General features: G+C 35.3%; 1 protein-coding gene across 1 annotated transcript in view; it reads left to right on the top strand.

Annotated features, from left to right (window-relative positions):
- Positions 1-20,286, top strand: part of Babam2 (BRISC and BRCA1 A complex member 2) — a 400,816-nt gene that overhangs the window by 111,134 nt on the left and 269,396 nt on the right. Inside the window, exon 5 of the mRNA XM_048353209.1 lies at positions 19,858-20,052. Coding sequence (XP_048209166.1) covers positions 19,858-20,052 — 195 coding nt within the window. The remainder of the gene's footprint in view (positions 1-19,857; positions 20,053-20,286) is intronic.

Here is a 20,286-nt window from a genome sequence, read left to right as displayed (position 1 = left end):
CCTCCTTCCCTTCTCTTATGCTCCTAGTTATATGGACTTTTTATTATAACCATTTTAAACTCTGCTATTTTATATTTTACATCATGCAAAATTTTGGTTTTCTAAAAATTTGGTTTTCTGTTAAAGTATTTGTAACATTTAAAATAGTTAAAGGTTTTTAAATTTATTACATAATCAGATTAAAGAATTAAGATTAGTAATATATATTCTTTAATATTTTAGCTTATGTTATATCTGTAAATTTATACTGCCCATTTTGAGAAATCAAAAGAAAACAAAATTTATTATAACTATCATGTTTCTTCATTTACGAATATTCTTTAGGAGCTTCTGCACAAAAGTAGAAAGTATTATATAGCTAAGTCCTGTGTATCTATCACCTGGCATCAGTCAAGTCATTCTCTTCTTTCACCTACAGTGTGAGGTACTTGCTGGCTAGCATGTTATTCAAAGCAGTTCCTCAAAATCATGCCATATGATCTATAAATAATTCAGGATGTTACTTAAAAAGATAGGAAATGTCTTAAAAATCATAATCAAAATACCATTTTCTTATCTAAAAAATTGATGGTAATTCCTTGGATCCTTAAATAACTGGTCCATATTCAAATTTCTAATTGTTTAAATTATGACTCAAGCATCATAATTACTGTACTTTTTAGTCCCTTTTAGCTGAGAAATTTCTGCCTCTTTTTTCCTCTTTGCAGTTTATGGTTGAAGGAACATCATCACAGACTGGATTTTTCCTAGCTGTGTCATGACATAGTTTAGCATCTTTCCTTATTTCTCTGCATTTTGTATAATATGGTAGGTGGATATATGTCCCAGATTTCTTGAGTCCTCAATCACCTAGTACAGAGTCACAAAGCAAAAATAATCATCTCCTCATAGTAGAGATTTTGAGATTATGTGAAATAGCTATTTATAAGAACTGTATACTTTGTTTTACATACAAGATATAGAGTCATCTTTAGTTTTCATTTAGGAAATTGTGTATAATGCATATCATAGATTAGAATTTGCAAAGTGAGACAAATATGTGCATGTGTAGTAAAAAATGATCAAAAGCAGCAAAAGGGTTATAGGAGCATCCTGGAGTAGTTTATTTTTAAAGATAGATAATTCTGTTCACTTAAGCCCTGTTCCCTAATGACATCACTATTTTTTAAATGGCAGAATCAGATGTTTTCTTAATAAATGAAAGATGAGTTTTTCAGGAAAGGTGAATTATATTAAATATTTTTTAGTTCGAACAGTAGTAACAGAATGAGAAAGTCAACTTTCTAGTTGGTGCATGAGGAATCATATGTTTTGATGAAAAATATGGTTATGTGCTTGATCTGTAACCTTTGTTAACAATGTATGTAGTGTGTACATATGAACAATGAGAATCACACAGAATAATGATTTTACTTTACAAGAGTATATTAAAGTAAATAAGATAAAACAATTACTAAAATATTGGTGCTTATAAAAATTTACTATCCTTGTACCACCATTTTTTGAAATACTATGTAATTTTTGATAAAATACCCTTTATACAAAAAAATAGAACATAATTTGACCTTTCTTTGTTAATTTATAAGTACTTAAAGGACTATGAAAGCATCAAAATTATTATTGGTTATCATATCTGCATAGCAGAGTTACTTGATGTAATATTCTCAAGTAATGCTAGATATTGTAGAGGTTTTTTGTGGATTAAGAAGTCCTTAATGGTAGTCTTCAGAGAGTCACATAAACAATACTTGTTGAAACCAATATGGATGCGTACTTTTATTTACCTGTGTGTACAGGTGTACATATTATTGTTAAATTTATAATATATTGTTAAAATACATACCAGCTTGTGACATGTGCAGCCACTACCACTATTAAGGAAGCTACAAATGGAAGGAATTTGATCAAGATTTACCAAGAGGAAATTGGCTCCAAAACACAATGATTTTGGCTGGAGAAGATAGTGATCCTGGCACAATCTACTCTCTATTTCCTTGTGAGAGCTCCAAGATTCAATGAATTAGCTACATAGAGGCAGATGCTTGGTAGTTTTCTGGAAGCACAATTATAAGGTTTATGAAAAACAGGAAGATCAACATCTCATGTAGGTTTTTTGAACTGGAAAATGATTTAATGTGTTATTTTGTATCTCTTAGACTTTGTCTATTGCACCACGATCATGTTACTTTGTTTTAATAACTTTTTACATTCTTATTTTAAGTATACCAGTGTTTAAAAAGAAATTATATTTTAGAATGCTTGTAAGATACTGTTTTTAACAGTTCAAACTTTCAGTGATTGGTGACTATAATTAGTCATATTTCAGTGTTGTATTTTCAGCTTTGCCTTCCAGTTTTCTTTTGTCTACTTCTGTTCCTAACCATCATATAAACTTGGCTTCAAGTAGCCAGTATCTTTATTGACCTTGGAAAATTCTTGATGATATGCCTAATTCAGTTTATAATGAATTGAATAGTAATGCTCATTCAGTTGAAAAATAATTTGAGTAGAGCAGAGGGAAGCTCATCAGTGGGCCACAAGCTGAGTGCGCCACATCACTCTGTTCCATGTCCCTTGGGAAGGTCTGAGACTAAGGCCAAGAGCAGACATCAGGGGTCCCTCCCTGATTTTTGGGGAGGTGAGTTCCCAGAATGGGGTTCTGTGCAAGGGCAGACTGGGCAGGAAAAATAGAGTGCTCATATTGAATAGCCCATATTGTCCAGTAAAGTACTTGCACAAAGATTAATAAGACACTGACACTAGTCTCTAAAAGTTTTTAATAATAGTCCTGAAGGAAAGTGATGAGAACTAACTGTATTATCCAGATAATCAGTCATTCCTTATGAACATTAGTGGGTGCATTGAAAAAGAATAGCTTTCTTGTTATCTTTATTTCTCAGTTGCAAAGAACTCTAGGTATTGTTTTCTGTAGCATTTGGCCTACAGGACTCTAATAAATACCTGTTGCATCCAACATAAATGAAGGAACCATAATAGGACCTAAAAAATTCTCTAGGAAATGCCCTAAAATCTTAATGCAAGTATTGTATGCTTAAGTATTGGAAGGAGCCAGTCAAGTAACACAAATGAATGAAAAAGATAGATGTAAAACTGTTGGAATTAGTGGGGATTGTGACCTGCTGAAGTGTGTATGCCTTGTCTAAAGATTTTTAAATAAAAAATTGGTGTGGGTCAAAGAAAGCATGCCTATAAGCTGAGGCTGCCAATTTAGAAATGCTTAGTAATTCCTTAATATTATTGGACCCATCACAAAAACATTTTAGTGAAAGGATGATGATTTAAAATTAAATGCAAATAAATAAGTCCAATTTAAGAATGATCACACCATTCATAAGGTATTTGGTGCTTTCCCCCCTCCCCTGAGGAATAGATAACACTAAAATAGGAATGATGGAATCCCAAGAGAGTCTGGAAGATATTACAGACCCAGCCAGAGGAGGAAGTCAAATTTACTACGAGAAGATAAAGTGCTCTAGCAGAAGCAGAAATCAGAATAAACAATGTTGGCTCTCCTTTATTGAAATATGCTTAATTAAAAAAAAAGAACTTCTTGTGTTTTGGGGACTCTGGAATCCAGGTATTAGTCATTGTTAGAAGTAGGTCAGAGGTCTGAGAGAAACCTTCTGTTACATTCTGGGAAATGTGAGAAACTGATGGAAAGCTACTAGGGAAGCTTTTAGCCATCCTTACATTAGTGGATCTTATGTGAATATCTAATGAGTTTATATGAAATATTTGGGTTTTAATCACAATAAGAAAGTTTGTCATCAAGATGATTAAATTTTCTGGGCTTCTGCCTTTCTGGTAAATGTTTTAACGTGACTCTTTAGGGATAAAGAATAGATTTCACTATAGGTGCCCTGAGTCAGTGCCCCAAAGCACAGGGCCTGAGAACATGTCTTGTAATGATGCTTCCACAGTTTTTTTTTTCTTTTGGAGGCAGTGTCAGTTGTAGGGCTTGAACTCAGGGCCCAGACACTGTCCTAGAGCTTTTTAACACAAGGCTAGCATTCTACCTCTTTGAGCCACAGCTCCACTAACAGCTTTTTTGCTAATTTATTGGAGATTAGAGTCTCTCAGACTTTCCTGCCTGGGCTGGCTTTAAATTGTGATCCTTAGACCTCAGCCTCCTGAGTAGCTAAGATTGCAGCCATGAGCTACTAGCACCTGAATCCACAGTTGTTTTGATAATGGCCAGTATGGGACCAAGGCTGTCTATAGGAAAGGTTCATGTACTTTTGCAAGAGCTCGATTTCTCTTGGTCAATAACAATTACACATTCACAGTCTTTTGTTAAGGGTGTTTTTTTTTAAATTAAGAAAAAAGGACCCCATTCACTTTGATAGTAGTGAACTGATGTCAGTAGATATTGGAAGCATGGGACGGCTGGACCTTTTTAGGACTTCTGAAGCCCTTCATTGGTTGGGAAATGTCTTCATGATCATTTACAAGGGAATTGGAACAGATGCCTTCTTTAGTTAATAATATAGATTTGGGAATCTGGGAGATTGGCTAGTTTGAAAAAGTAAAAGTTGATGAAACAATATTTACTATGTATTGCCTAAGTTAATATACTCTCTGTAGAGAGACCATGTAGAAAATGTAAAAAGTTTTCTGGTCTAAAACGACTCCAAAAGCAATACATGCAAAACAAATTGGTGTAAACTAACTCAACAACTCATGGGGGAAGGAGGGAAGTGGGAGGGGGAAGTGGGGAATGAGAGAGGAGGTAACAAATAGTATAAGAAATGTACCCATGGCCTAACTTATGAAACTGTAACCCCTCTGTACATCACTTTGACAAAAAATAAGTAATTATTATTAAAAAAAGTTTTCTGGTCTAAGGCACACATTCCTAGCTTGGCATGTAGCCAGCATTCATATGATGTTACCAGATAGCTTTTATGTACTGAATATATTCCGGTCAAGTGGAAGGAAGGTAAAAATATTTGATGGTTAAGGGACCATGAAGCTAGTGAGGGCCTTCTCTCCAAGCTCAGTTCTAGTGAAGGGTTGAGAATGGTTTATTGTACATGATTCCAAGACACATGTCAGTAATCAAAGTGCCCTTATCTAGTCTGGACCAGTTAGTAATTTTTCTCCTTTATACCCTTCGGTGAGTCTGTTGGCTTCATTAGAAGTCTTACTTTAGCTGGGTGCCAGTGGCTCCTACCTATAATCCTAGCTTTTCAGGAGGTTGAGATCTACAGTTCAAAGCCAGCATGTGCAAGGAAGTCCATGAGACTCTTATCTCCAATTGCCCATCAGAAAACTGGAAGTGGCATTGTGGCTCAAAGTGGTAGAGCAGTAGCTTTGAGCTGAAGAGCTCAGGAATAGCGCCCAGGCTCAGAGTTCAAACCCCTGACCGACCTCTCCCCTCAAAAAAGGAAAAATAAATTTTTCTTTATTGCCATTGGACCAAATATTAGTGTTTGAAAAACTTTGGAATGGGGAGCATCCTAGATGCCTATTTCAGATATATTTTCATTTAAATTCATGATATGAATTATAAGGCACAAAAGTATAGTCTTCCATTTTCTCTTCCTTTTTAGAAATGAATGTAATAATTGTTGAGTTAGTGAAAATACATTAATGCTTCCTGTAGTTTCCTGCAAATTAATGTAAGGCATGACTTCTTTTCTAAAACATAATTTTCAGATTTTTTTTGTTTAAAAATTGATATTTTTGGTTTTAAAATATAATGAAGTATATTTTTAATATTAAAGGGCTCTTGAATAGTTATATATAGCTTAGTAAGAGTTTGTATACCTCTCTATCTTCTCTTTTTTCTAGAGAGGTAAACTAGTAATAATTGTGTTGTCTATCAGCTCTTCCTCAATTCTCTTCCTCCCTGCCTCTTCCTTCTATTTCTCTTTTCCTCTACCTTCTCTCTCTTCTTCCTCTTTACCTTTCCTCCTCCTCCTCCTCCTCCTCCTCCTCCTCCTCCTCCTCCTCCTCCTCCTCCTCCTCCTCCTCCTCCTCCTCCCTCCTCCCTCCTCCCTCCTCCCTCCTCCCTCCTCCCTCCTTCCTCTCTCCCCCTCCTCCCTCCCCCCCCTCCTTTTGCTGGTCCTGGACTTGAACTCTGGGCCTTGGTGCTGTCCCTGAGATTCTTTGGTTCAAGGCTAGCACAATACCATTTGAGCCACAGAGTCACTTCTGGCTTTTTGAATAGTTTATTGGCGATAAGAGTCTCATGGACTTTCCTGCCTGGACTGGCTTTGAACCATTATCCTCTGCTTTCTGAGTAGCTAGGATTATAGGCATGAGCCTCAGGCACCCAGTTTGTTTTCTTCTTCTTAAATTAACAAATCTGATTTGAACAGGCTTAAATAAATGGGATTCTTTGCTTTATAAAGCTTAAATGTAGAACTTAAAGTTGCATTTTCAGAGAAGGTTGTCCCTGCGGCTGATAGAATGTCTTTCAGGACCTACCATCCCCCTCCCCCCACATTTTCTTCTCTGCTCTACCTTTCACTGTGTTCTCTTTTATTCTCTGTATCTACATAGTAGCTAGATTCCTTTCCTTATGAATACAAAATGGTTATTTTGGTTTAGACTATATTCTCCTGCATAGGAAGAAGAAAACCGTTATTTCTCAGCAGTCCAGCTGACAGCTTCATTTATTTCATTTAGTTTTATTGGGTTTGTGCCATCGCCGAGTCAGTCATTGAAGCTAGGTGTGTTGAAAATGTTTAATAGGCTTAAATAGTCAGGACAAATGGAGTTTTACCTAAGAGATTCTTACTCTAGACACAAAGCTGAGAATGGGACGAAGTGATTTCCAAAAGGAAATTTGGGTTGATGTTACCAGAAAAGAGGGAGAATAATTATTGAACATCGAAAAGTGGTTATAACTCAATATAGGTTTAGATCAAAGACATTATCTGGACCTGGGTCTAGGAGGTGGAGATTTTAGGGAGAGAAGTAAAGATAGTGAAGGCATTTACTGCTTTGTTTAGTATGCTGTACACATTGTCCTCTTTAGTTAGTTGCTTATTTTGCCTTTTCCTTGTTACTTCTATAGCTATATGTGCCTGTTCTAACAAGAAGAGCTAGGATAGTTTACTTTACTGTTGTTTTCCCTGCTCATTTATACACTACTTGAACCTTGATAGCTTAAGGCCTCTAACCAGGAAGATGTACATAACTAAGAGGAGGAAGGTATGGTATGGTGAAAACTTCAGGTCTGAACTAAAATCCAAGGGGCTCAGTTAAGAATGGGAGAAACAGCTAAGTAGTGTAAATAATTGTAGTCCAGGGGCTCAGTCTGGCTGAGGAAGTCATCTAGGTCACTGGTCAGAAACCCAGTGTCAGATATTTCTCTAGCTATAAATAAAAGCTTGGTTGAAGCTATTGTTTTCCATCTTGTTCCACACTGCCCATTCCTATGGGTCCCATTTTGATTTTCATAGTCAGAGCAAATGAGGATCTATTATGAGTCCAGGCTGAGGCAGGAAGAGTTATTATCTTGCTGTGAGAGAATGGTGAGGAGTCCTGTGATGTCCTGAGTCATCTTCAGCTTATAAAACACTCAGTGCCAGACAGGTTCACATAGTTTGACTTTCACTGTAATTTAAATAATTTGCTTTAAGTTTGAAATCTGTGGGCAGAATTGAGATTCTTACCTTTCTAAGTTTGAAAGTCTCCTGGAGACATTTTCTAATGAAAAAGTGTTACACTAACAAAGTGTTTGCTTTAAATGATTGCAGTTAATTTCTTGTAAAGAAACACAGAAGCACACATTAAGTTAAAATAAGATCACACTGTTGTTTCTTGTAGTACAGCCAGGAAAAACAGTAACAAGCTGTCTCCTTCAAAATCACATCCCTGGATGATATTCGAGCAACCTGGAAAATTTAAATACATCCCCAGGAAAAACAATTTGAATTAGGCTGAAACCACATTTGATAATTCCCTTTCTCCCCTTCCAGTGATGCTACGCACGGTCTGAGTAGCATCGATTAGGAAGGGATGTGGCATCAGTGGGTCAGATAATAATAGCATTCACAGCAAAGCCATAGACAGTGTCAGCCGCAAAATGATTTGTAATTATTAGGGTCTGTTAATCAGATTTTACAATGGCATTTTGTTCCATGTTGGACTTAAGCACTAATATTTATTCATTTTTAGACACAGTAATATAAAACCTTGAGCATTTTTACTTGAAACAGATTTGATATCTAAAGATAAACCTTAAGGTTATGTAGATAGATACCACCTATGGAAGAAAAGAATAATTTAGTTATTATTCAGTCTTGTATCTCCCAAGTCATTTATATTCAGTAATTTTAATGCTTCTTATGTTAATTTTCTTACACATGTTATAGAAAATATATTGTTTTTATTCTCTGGGTAGTTAAAATGTTAAGTGAAGAAGACTAATAAAGGTTTTTTTCCTTGGAGGGTATGCTTGCCTTCCCTTCCATTCCTATCCCATTTTAGTTCCTTTCCAAGAAAAGAATCTACTTACTTTCTTTTCTTATTAAACAAGGAAGGCTAGACCAAGAGATGTTCTTGATGAGTTTTTCTTCTTTTTTAGTTTAAAGAAAAAAAATCATGATTTGGTAATAAGATGGATGATCCTAGCAATCCCAATTATAAACTGAGGGTTCAGCATGGAGTAGGCCTGTGGTTTTGTTGCCTTCTTTTAAAGCAACTGAAAGGTAATCTGTACAGCAACTTCTGATGGGCAATAAAGGACATATGTTTTTGAATTATGGGGATAAGTTTGGGGGGCAGCTTTTGCATATTTTAGGTTTGGTTACCTGTGACATAAGTTGAACAAGTAAAGTATGCCAGCACCGATAATTCTGCTAATCCTAGTACAATATTGAGAGTATAAAAAATTGGTGTAATTTACCAGTAGGAACATCTCTTGGTAGATATTTGAAGATAATCCAGAACTCTTTTTAGTTGGAAGTTTTGCCTATTTAGGGACTAGATGAGATTGCCTATTAAATGGCCTTTTGGGAAGTTCAGACTTAGGATTTCTTATTTTACCTTTTCTCTTATGTGAGATTTGTTAGTACTGTTACAAAACTACATGGGAAAGTTATTTTTTTAGTTACCGAGATATCTATGTACACGGAAGACACTATCTTTATCATTCTCAATCATCTGGAATTTTCATGTTCTTTATTGTGAGGAGTCAAGATCACATTACCACTAGTAGTAGCCAGAAGATTTTACTGGCATATTGGCTTACTGTAAGCCAGGAGAAGGTCTGTTGGGTGTTTTCCTGCAAGTCAATTAAAAGAAGAAAAAGCAAGCAAGCCAGTAAGGAAGCAAGCTAGTGAGCAAGCAGGAAAGACAGGAAGAAAAGAGAAAGAAAGCCCTTTTAGAAGTAGCTTAGGACACACACCATACACTCAAACAGGGAAGTTGATTGTTGGATGAGAGGAAGGTCAGAACCTTGGAGAGCTCTGGTTGCTGGTTGAAGCGGGGTCCAGGGTGCTTTCTAAAACTAAGACTAATTGTAACTCCAGCAGGAGCCACTGAGCACCAACACCACATTTCACATTTACCTCTTATTTTGTATGTCCTAAGTAAGTGTGAGAACTTAACGCTCTTATATTTCTAAGATTTCACTAGCTCATATAATATACAACTCCAATACTTGAACTCAGGACCTTGCACTTGCCAGGCAGTTGTCATACCACTTGAGCCTCTCCCAGCCCTTTACTAGCTCATATTAATATCAGAAAAAGGCTTATATTGGTATCTACTTAATCATTTGAGCATTAGAGATTTACATTTTTGAATTAATTTTCCCTAGGTTTTAAAAGACTATAATTTAACAAATCCTTCAAACATGATATCAATAATCACAAATCCCAGATTTAGTAAGCTTGACTCATGGTGTGAAGAAAATTATTAGAATATTCAAAATAGAGTCACTTAAGATCACAAAAATACCTGTTTAATTTTTTCCTTGCCAATTTTTGTATACATGTGTTAAAAGAGTACATGGTATTCTTTTCATGTCTACTCCATTTTGTTAACAGTGGCACTATTGTCTCAAGAATAAAATCTCCAAACATTAACTAAAAGTTAAAATTATATCTATTAGGGTATATGATCAGGAATGTGGTTATCTTTGTTTCCCACATGACTATGGGGAAACTGTATTTGACTATGTTTTAGGGGTGCGTACATGGAAAAGGGAGTAGACTTGCTCTGTGTTGGCCTAAATCTAATTTCTCTTAATCCACTCTTCCTTTTACCCATCCCAAATACATGTTGTATTAACTCTAAAAAAAGTTGTTATAAAAAAAAAAGTTGTTGGAAAGTTGTTATATAAAAATGTTTAAAATAAGTTTACTTCAGCTATATTAGAAGTTACATTGAGGAATTCTGCATAAATAATTATGTTAATGTTCAGTGTCAATTTTCATTGCTGATAATAATTCTCATCTTACAAATAAACTAATATCACATTTATGTTTGTTGTTATCTCTTGTATTTTCCGGATGAAATGACATTTTAAAAATTCATGCTTGTTTGGACACTGTTAAATGCAAAATGTCATTGGTCGTTTCCTGTGACTTCCCATTCAGAAGAGTGCAACCCAAAGCAACAAAACAAATTATTATAACTATGACCACTGTGTTCTAATGTACTGCATTAGCTTTCAGGAAACATTCTGTGAGGTGGCTTCGGCTTGCAAAACAATAAGCTTGAAGGTTGCTTGAAGCATTCACATTTAGGCATTAAATGATGTGAAATTTGAACAGCTAACTTTCAATTGGTTTTAAGCAACAATGGAAGTTTGATCTCACAAATTGTATAGGGGACAAACAGCATGGAATTTCTTTAAAAATTTTTTTTATTGTGAAGGTGACATACAGAGATCTTACAGTTACATAATAAGGTAATGAGTACATTTCTTTTTGAACAGTGTCAACTCTTTCCTAGTTTTCTCTAGTTTTTTCCCTCCCGAATTTTCCACTCCCACAATTATATAGTTCATTTTCTACATAGTGTCTACTGACTAGCTCGGTTGCATTATTAGAAGGGAACTTCTTAAATGTTGAACTGTGTTGAAACAAAAAAAAATAATTGATGACTGGCATGTGGACCCCCTCCCACAAAAGGATAAATACTTTGAAATGACATGAAATATGTTATTATATTTTTAAAAATTATGATTTTTTCCAGTTGTGGGGCTTTAGTGTAGGGCCTAGGTGTTGTCTCTGAGCTTTTTTACTCAGGGTTAGCATTCTACCACGTTGAGCCACAGCTCTACTTCTGATTTTCTGGTGGTTAATTGGAGATGAGAGCCTCACAGACTTGCCAGTGCAGCTGGCTTTGAACCTTAATCCTTAGTTCTTAGCCTCCTTCATACCTAGGATTGCAGGCATGATGCCTGTAATAGATTTAGTTATTATGTCATGGATTTATTTATTTCTTTGAGATAAGGTCTTACAGTGGTAGTCCAGGCTAACTCTGAACTCTTCTTATACCTGGCCTGTTCTGTTTTAAGAAACTTACATTTTCCATTATAAAAATCTGTGTGTTATGTATATGTACATATACACACATCAGTGTATGCTCAGAAAATTTGATAAAAATAGAACTAAGAACCCTTTTGAATGGCTTCCAGCTATAGACATTAGTTATTAACTTGTTTCCTAGTAACTTTTCTGGGCAAAGCTAGGGTGATCTGTGGTCAGACATAGCATCATGTGTTGCTTCTGTGAGGTAAGGGAAATCTTTTGGGGAGGCTATCTGCTTGTTAAGGTTTGGATGGAGGCAATATTTTGTATACAAGGCAAGCACTCTTGCCACTAGGCCATATCCCCAGCCCCGAGGCAATATTTTGTATACACTTATATGCTATTTGAAAAAAATTCCTTTACCATGTACGTATGTTACTTTTTCAGTGAAAAAAATTGGAAAATTGGTTTATGGAAAAAGACAAATGAGAAAAGTTACATTTCTTTGATCACCAATATGGATACATATGTTTTGCATCAGTTTTGATTTCATTTATTGATATATGTTGAGGAGTTAGGTCAAATTTTAGATAATTTTATTATAGCTAATTTATTTGTGTACTTCATTCTTTTACTAATTGAAAACTTTTATCTTAATATTATATTATGTAAAACAGTGTCCCTGAGGAGATTTTTTTGTTCCTATCTACATTTTTAGTGATGATGGTCTTAAGCCTCATTTGTTCATTTGCTTTTTTTCCTCAATCTCCCTAAAGATGTTAACTATTGGTACATGATTTCCCAACCTTTTCCATTTACTGTTATTCTTTTGTGTGTCTAAATTTGCTTCAGTGTGGCTGATTTTGTGTGAGATCTACAGTGAAGATGAGCTAGGCTTCTAAAATCATCATTTGTCATTATCTTTCTGACATAAGAAAGCTCGGTTAATGACCTGAGGATTGATTGGCCAGTTAAGTCTGTGGCACCAATGATTTGGTGGCATAAGATGCACAGTGGAGTGTATTTATTATGACTAAGAGATGTGCGAGGTTGAAGTTCACACATTCTGGAACATCCTTTATGTCAGGTGGCCTGAACAAAGGAGCCAGATTAGGAAGTGCACACAAGATGAGTCCTATGACATCTAGGAGTCAAGTGCCAGTTCTCTGGTTAGAAACTATCAGTGAACCAAGTCAGCGGAGATGGCCAGCTTTTTACAGCACTTGACTCTAGTTAGCCAGTCTCTAAAAATCCTGGCATAATACCTTCTCTGAATTGCTTCATAGATGTTTGAGGATCAATAGGTTTCTGTTGTTCATAGCAGTTAATTCTTTCTTTGGTTATTTTTATGGATTATATTTTACCACTTTCATTGAAGTTTTGTTTTCTCATTTTAAAACTCCCTTTTCTACTCTCTTTTCTTTGTTATGTATCTGGTGCCTCTTCTCTATGGCTGTCTCATTCTAAGGATGAGGAACTTTCATGCAGAATAAGTACAATAAGAACTTTCCTTTGTTGTAAGGTGGACTGCTTAGTTTATGCTTCCTTCCTCTTGCTTTCCCTAAAGAACTTTGGATATCTTAATTTCTTCTCAAGGGAATGAAGAGCTTCAATGTTTTACATTTCTAAACGTTTTTTAGGGTCCTAAATCCTAGTGGGTAACCCAAACTTCATATATTTTCTATGTTTTTCCCTCCTAGGTAAAGTGATTTCAAACCACAAAATACCTAACAAATACAAGTGATCATGTGGCAGTTGGAGAGGAATATTTCATCTTGTTTTGTATATCTAAACCTCTTTTGATGAGGATGTTTTTCACTAAAGTGTGCCTTGAATAATCAAGAAGGTCAAATGCATTTTCATATATTGGTAGATTATATTTTAATGGTTGGCAGGCCTTTACTATGTATTTAAAAATTTAATTTGAATCACTTGAAATGAATTCAAATTGGTAAGAGATGTTTGCCAGCTTGTATGTTTTCATAATTTTTTCATTGTGTGGATATAGCTTGAAGCTTGCCAAGTAGCTGAAGAGAAATGATAAAATTAAAAAATAGACATTGAAGCAACAAAAAGCCTTTTCTTTGTGCTCTAGTATAGCAAGGACTGAGCAGGATTAATTGACTAAGAAATGGAATACTGTATGTTTTCTTATATAAAATGTAAAATGATTAACAGTTTCTGATAGAAATGCATAGTGAGTTATGTAATGATCACTTTAAGCTCTATATTGTATTATAGCATATTAATACTTAAAATGCATTCTTGTATAGCTTAACAGGAATTTTAGCGTATTAGGGGCAAGTTGTTTGCCAGATAGGGCATTTTACCAAATCACTTTTGTACTAAGATACCTCTTATAGTCATTGTATAATGCTGAAGCACTTGTCTTTCCTTTGTTCACTGAATGTTGATTTGAGCCTGTTAAGGCCTATTCCTGCAAAGCACCCCACCTGGTAATGCAAAGTATGATTTTCCCTGGCTTTTTGTGGGGAATTGGTTGCAAGAGATCCCATAGCTATTAAAGTCTGTAGATGTTCAATTCTATGTAAAATGGTGCAGTATTTGTAGCAGTCTATGCACAGCCTCTCGTCTAATTGAAATTATCTCTACATTGCTTAGAGTACCTAATAAAATATAAATACTATAAATAGTTGTTCTAGTACATTGTTTAGAGAATAACAAGGACAACTGTACATATTCAGCACAGATGTAATTTTTCTAAATGGTTTCAAGCTTCACTTGATTTTATGTTGAAACTACAAATATGGAGGGCATTGCTAGCTTTTTTCATGAGTGTGTTCCTTAACTTTTTGTTTGTTTTCTTTTGATAGAAGCTGTGGTTAGACTATCTTCAGGGGGATATAATGTAATGTGATGATTCTAAAAATATGGTAGGCATAGCCCTTGGATCCTTGAGATTGGTTCACAAGTCTGTAGAGTAAAAACTGTTTTCAGAATCATTTTAAGATACAGCCCTTTAGCCTCCCACCACACCTTTTTTTTTCTTTACTTGGCTGACATTTATACCTCCAGTGCAGAAAGCAGTGGTAAGTATCATTGATGCCTCAGCATGAATGATGACAGCATCATCACATTATGCATCCCAGTATTCTCTATTGTCACATATTCTCAATAAAAAATTTCCAGTTCACTTAAGAACACTCCTAGTGAACATACAAAAAAATCACTGATATTAACCCTTTGCTTTTGCATGAAAAAAAAATCACTGATATTATAAAATCTCACTGCTGAGTATGCATCTTTCCAGCATTCTTTGTGACACAATGGGAACTGCAAATGGAAAACTTTTGATCCTAAGGGATGACAGTTGCCTCAGGAAAGCCATTGCTGTGGTTGTTTCAGTTGCAAGTTGAACTAGCTGCTTTTATCTTAGATTCATTCTTGAAAGAATGATTGATAGATAAACTGGATTATTTAGGCATGGGTATTTATTGGACATTTTCTGATAAATGATAAGGAAACACAGCTGGGTATTTGTTGTTAATAATGAAGTCCCAGATTTCAAGTGAAAATTAGCATTTTTGAAAACTGCGTTTACATAGGTTGATGTCATTAGATTATTAAATCATTTTTCTGATAAGAATAATGATATTAATGAATTAGTGATTTTTAGCTACTAGGTAGTAAAATCAATAAATGCTGGGAATATCTGCATAAATTAATATTTTCTAAATGATCAAAATCATATGTGCATGAAAGATCTATCCATTTGAAGGACAGGACAGATGAGTAGAACTTAATGTAAGAGTAGAAATGTTTGTTAATATGGTTGCCTAGTCCACTTTGCAACCAGAGTTCAAGAAATTGTTACTTGTTGAGATTTGTTTTGTCACATTGCCCAGGTTGATGCCAAGCCTCTCAAGAGATCCTTTTTTTTTTTTAAAGAAATAAAATATTTTATTATTCATCATAGACTATTATATATTGAAACAGTAAGAAATAGTTTAAAAAACATAATGAATCAATATATTGCAACCAAGAAATACACGATACTTAGGAATGAATCATATTCAAAGATTAGCTGAGCAATAACTCTTAGGTTTATAATCCCAGCTACCTTGGAGATGAGGTAGGAAGATTTTTAGTTCAAAGCCAGCCAGGGCAAGATAGCAAGACCCGGGGCTGGGAATATGGCCTAGTGGTAAAGTGCTTGCCTTGCATATATGAAGCCCTGGGTTCAATTCCTAAGCACCACATATATAGAAAAGCCGGAAGTGGTGGTGCTGTGGCTCAAGTGGTAGAGTGCTAGCTCAAGAGATCCTTTTGCTTCATCTTTCAAGTAGCTAGGCATCCATACAGTCAGGTACCACCATTGCTAGTTTCACTTGTTGAGATTTTGTGTAGAATCAAAGAATATCCAGGATCATTTAAAAAGACTATTAAAATATGCCTGTTTTCAAATTGCATGTTTGATTAAGGCTGGATTTTTTTCATATACTTCAGCCAGAATAACATATTGCAATGTTCATATTCAACGTATTCAACAGATTTTATGCAGAAACAGATATGAGAATCCAACTTCTATTAAATCAGACATTAAAGAGATTTGTAAGAATGCAAAAACAATAGTATACTTCTGTCTTTTAAAAGATACCTATTTCATTAAAAATGTTATTTGTACTAACATGTTAACGTGCTAATGTTATCCTAAAATGGATGAAATATTTTAAATTTTTTTTTCTATTTTTACTTTTAATACAGTAAATAGTAATGACTTTAGAGACTAGTTCATATAACCCATCTGTTCAAAAGCTCTTTAGGGTCCTTGTTACCTTTCAAAAGTTTTGTGAGATCAAAATGTTTCAGTTTTTCTGATATACTTTTTAAAATCCTTTTATTCTTTTAAAAATAATTACCTTTATTTTTTATTTTTTTAGTTTTTAATTTTTTTAAAATATATTTTTATTATCAAACTGAATTACAGAGAGGTTACAGTTTCATACATTAGGCATTGGATACATTCCTTGTACTGTTTGTTACCTCGTCCCTTGTTCCCCCTCCCTCTTCCCCCCCCCCATGAGTTGTTCAGTTCATTTTCACCAAACAGTTTGTAAGTATTGCTTTTGTAGTTGTTTGTCTTTTTTTTTACCCTGTGTCTCTCAATTTTGGTATTCCCTTCCAATTTCCTAGTTCTAATAACAGTATACCCGGTTTCCAATATACTCAGATAATATACAGGGATAAGAATTACCTTTAAATAGTTGTATTAGGGGTTTCAGTTCAACATACCAATTTATAAGTACAATGTTTCTTGATCAATATGTAGAGACTTGAAGACAAGTTGCTAGTGTTTGAAACCTAGCTTTATTGTTTATAGCTATGCCCTTAGGATACTGAGCTACTTTTTTCTTAAGTTTTCTTCTGCAAAAGGGATGATAATTATGAGGTTATGATGATTATCCTGAGTATTTGAAAAGTTTTTAGGATGTGCATACTAGTCAGAAAGCTAATTGCTACCTCTTGAGCATTTATAATGTATTTTCCTCTGTAGATGTTTAATTTCTACATTTGTAGAGACTGTTTCTAGATATTTACAAGTTTCATATCATTTAAGTCCCAGATAATTCCTAACCTCCCCCTAACTTTCTTTTCCACCAAGTTATTGTATCTGAGCTTCATGTTAAAAATCACCTGAGAAGCTTTTAGGGGGAAAAATCATACCCCAAACATACTGTTCTCAAAGAAATTGTTGCTTCCTTTTCCTTCATCCTCTACCTTCAACTGGGAACTTAAAACCAATAGATCCTAGGACCCACTGCTCCCTCTCAGTTTTTGTTCCATGAGGATTTTAGTATATTGCTCATGTTCAGTCTTTGAGCATCACTCTTCTATATTGGGTGCTGTTATGTAATTCAAATAAATGATTTTTTTTTTTTTTTTTTTTTTTTTTTGGCCAGTCCTGGGCCTTGGACTCAGGGCCTGAGCACTGTCCCTGGCCTCTTCCGGCTCAAGGCTAGCACTCTGCCACTTGAGCGACAGCGCCACTTCTGGCCGTTTTCTGTATATGTGGTGCTGGGGAATCGAACCTAGGGCCTCGTGTATCCGAGGCAGGCACTCTTGCCACTAGGCTATATCCCCAGCCCAATAAATGATCTTTTTAATGGTGATATTCTCTGGCTTTTTGTCCTCCAGTGATTTACCCGTGCTCACCCTTTGTGGTCCACTAGATCTTGTCGGTACCAGTCACATATATTGTCACTTCTCTACTCTCCAGATGCAAACATTCTATTCTCTGATCATGCTCTCATGCCTGTCTAGTTCATTTTTTTTGAGGCTACAATACCTTGGAAATTATATGCCATCATCATTTCTGTCTTATTCTATTAATCACCTAGAGCCAACTTTCATTTAGCATGGATGGGGAATCCATTAGTACCTAAAGGTAAAAAATCATTAAGATTCATCTAAGAGTTGGATACTGGACTCAGTATATCTTTTTTCTCTCTTTCTTTCTTTCTTTTTTTCAAATTTTTATTTCAAATTTTTTTTCAAATTTTTATGTACATGTCTAGTTCATTTTTTTGTCTCAACTCCCAACAATTCTTTGATCATACCTTAGGTCCTACCACTTTTTCATTAACTCTTACTCCCTCATGACTTACTTGGCTTTTTTTTCCTGACTTCATATAATTTTAATTGTTCTTTTGAAAATCCTCTTAAGATCTCTTGCCCTTCTTATTTTTTTTAACTTGTTTTTGTTTGACCAAGCTCCAGTTTTTTTGAGCCCAGATTTTCTCCAGTGAAATGTAGGCTAATTAGTATCACTTAAAAATTATTCCTCCAGGGATGAGCAGAAGCTAGAACATGGCTCAAATGCTAGAGTGCTTACTTGCATGCTCAAGGCTATCTGTTCAATTTCCAGTACCCCAAAGAAAATCATACCTGAAACTTCAGTAGGGCCTTTGTTGTTGGAATTCCTTTAGGATTTTTTAAGTTCATGTAGTCTTCCAAGTGACTGTTTCATGCTTCTATCTCAAATCCCAGTCTCACTTCCTTCTTCCTCAGTCTCAGGTGATAACTGCCTTTCCTATGTCATGGAGAAAATGTAAATTGCAAGAAGATAAAGACAGCAAATTCCCACTACCACATGGAGCTCTTTGCCTGCTGTCAGGACCATTCGGTTTGATCCTTGCAGCTAACTTGTAAGGTCCTTCTTAGAGATTTGATGTATTCTGCTTACTGGACCCTTATACCTACTCATTTATTTATGTCTGGCTATTCTGAACCCTTTCATTAATTCATTCTCTCTCAGGAACATTTCTTTCAGCTACAAACATCCAAACTTTCCCTAATACCCCACATTCTTCTCTGGTTTCTTCTTTGAATTGTCAGTGTTAGTTATTTGTAATTTTTTTTCTGTGCAATATCTCTTAAACATGATAATAAAGGGTTGGTGAAATAGCTCAAATAGAATAATACTTGTTTAGGAAGTATAAGGCCTTGAATTTAGTCCACTGTACTACAAATAAACAAAATTTCAACCCTGATAATTTTTCTCTACTAAAGCAGTACCTGTTGAGGCTACTGACTTGTGTGAATTTACTTATCAGCACAGTTTGACGTAGTCGTTGCCTGTGTATGCTGTTGTTTTTCTTAGTAGCATTTGTATTATCTGATGTTATGCATGTATATATGTATGTATGTATGTATGTATGTGTGTATGTATATATGCATGTGTGTATGTATGTATGATTTTGTCCCTTTAAAGTAAGTTCTCGATAGCAAGGACTTGCTTATTTTCTTCACTACCTAGGATAGTGACTGATACATAATATAGGGTTTGTGGAATGAATGGACCTGAGCATAACTGTTGTATGCTTGTCAGATTTTTCATTTCCAGCAACTCTCCGGAACCTGTCTCTATTTCATTACTATCTTTTCTGCAGACCTCCTTCTGCTTACATTTCTGTAAAGCCCTATTGTCTATAGGGCATTTATTTACAACTGGCATTGCAGATGCAGGTGATATGTTTATCTAGAGTTTTAATTACTAGACATATAATGCTGAACTTATGTGTGGTTGAAATGAAAGTTAAAATTATAGAAGAATAAGGAAGAAATTCAGTCTTTCAGGGCTAAAATGATGGTTTTCTTAGATCTTACGTTTCTTGTTTTGTTTAGTACTCTGCCTGTACATGATGGAACACCTCTGTTTTTTGTTTGTTTGTTTTTGTTTTCCAGGAATTTTAGATATTAGAAGGAAGAACCACCAAGATCACAAGGCCCTTTTAACTTAGTCTCTGGGGCTCATTGTTGATCAGCAGCAGTCTGTTGTTCCTAGACTTTTATCATCCTTTTCTTTTGTGTGGATATGTGAATGTGACTCAGGATTTGCAGGAAAACCATATCTCACTAGTCTTTATTTATGGCTCTACAGAACCTTGCCTCCTGGAACCCTGCAAATCCAGAGTGCCTCTTGCTTGTGGTGAAGGAGCTTGTGCAACAGTATCACCAGTTCCAATGCAGCCGCCTTCGTGAGAGCTCACGCCTCATGTTTGAGTACCAGACACTACTGGAAGAGCCTCAGTATGGAGACAACATGGAAATTTATGCTGGGAAGAAGAACAACTGGGTAAGGTGTTATGAGAATGGGGAAAAGCCACTTCACCTGTAATACAATACTAGATTTTATTTTTATTTTTGGGCATCACTGGGTTTTGAACTCAGGACCTTGCATTTGCTCATCTTTCTTGGTTGATTGGTGCTTTACCACTTGAGCCACATTGCAGCTAGGCTTTATCTGGTTATTTTAGAGACAGAATCTCATGGACTTTTCTGCCCTGGTTGGCTTTACACTTTGACTGTC

This window comes from Perognathus longimembris, chromosome 8 (assembly GCF_023159225.1).
Source record: "Perognathus longimembris pacificus isolate PPM17 chromosome 8, ASM2315922v1, whole genome shotgun sequence".
Lineage (NCBI taxonomy): Eukaryota > Metazoa > Chordata > Mammalia > Rodentia > Heteromyidae > Perognathus > Perognathus longimembris.
The sequence above is the reverse complement of the archived record's forward strand: the minus strand, read 5'-3'. Positions and strand labels throughout refer to the sequence as shown.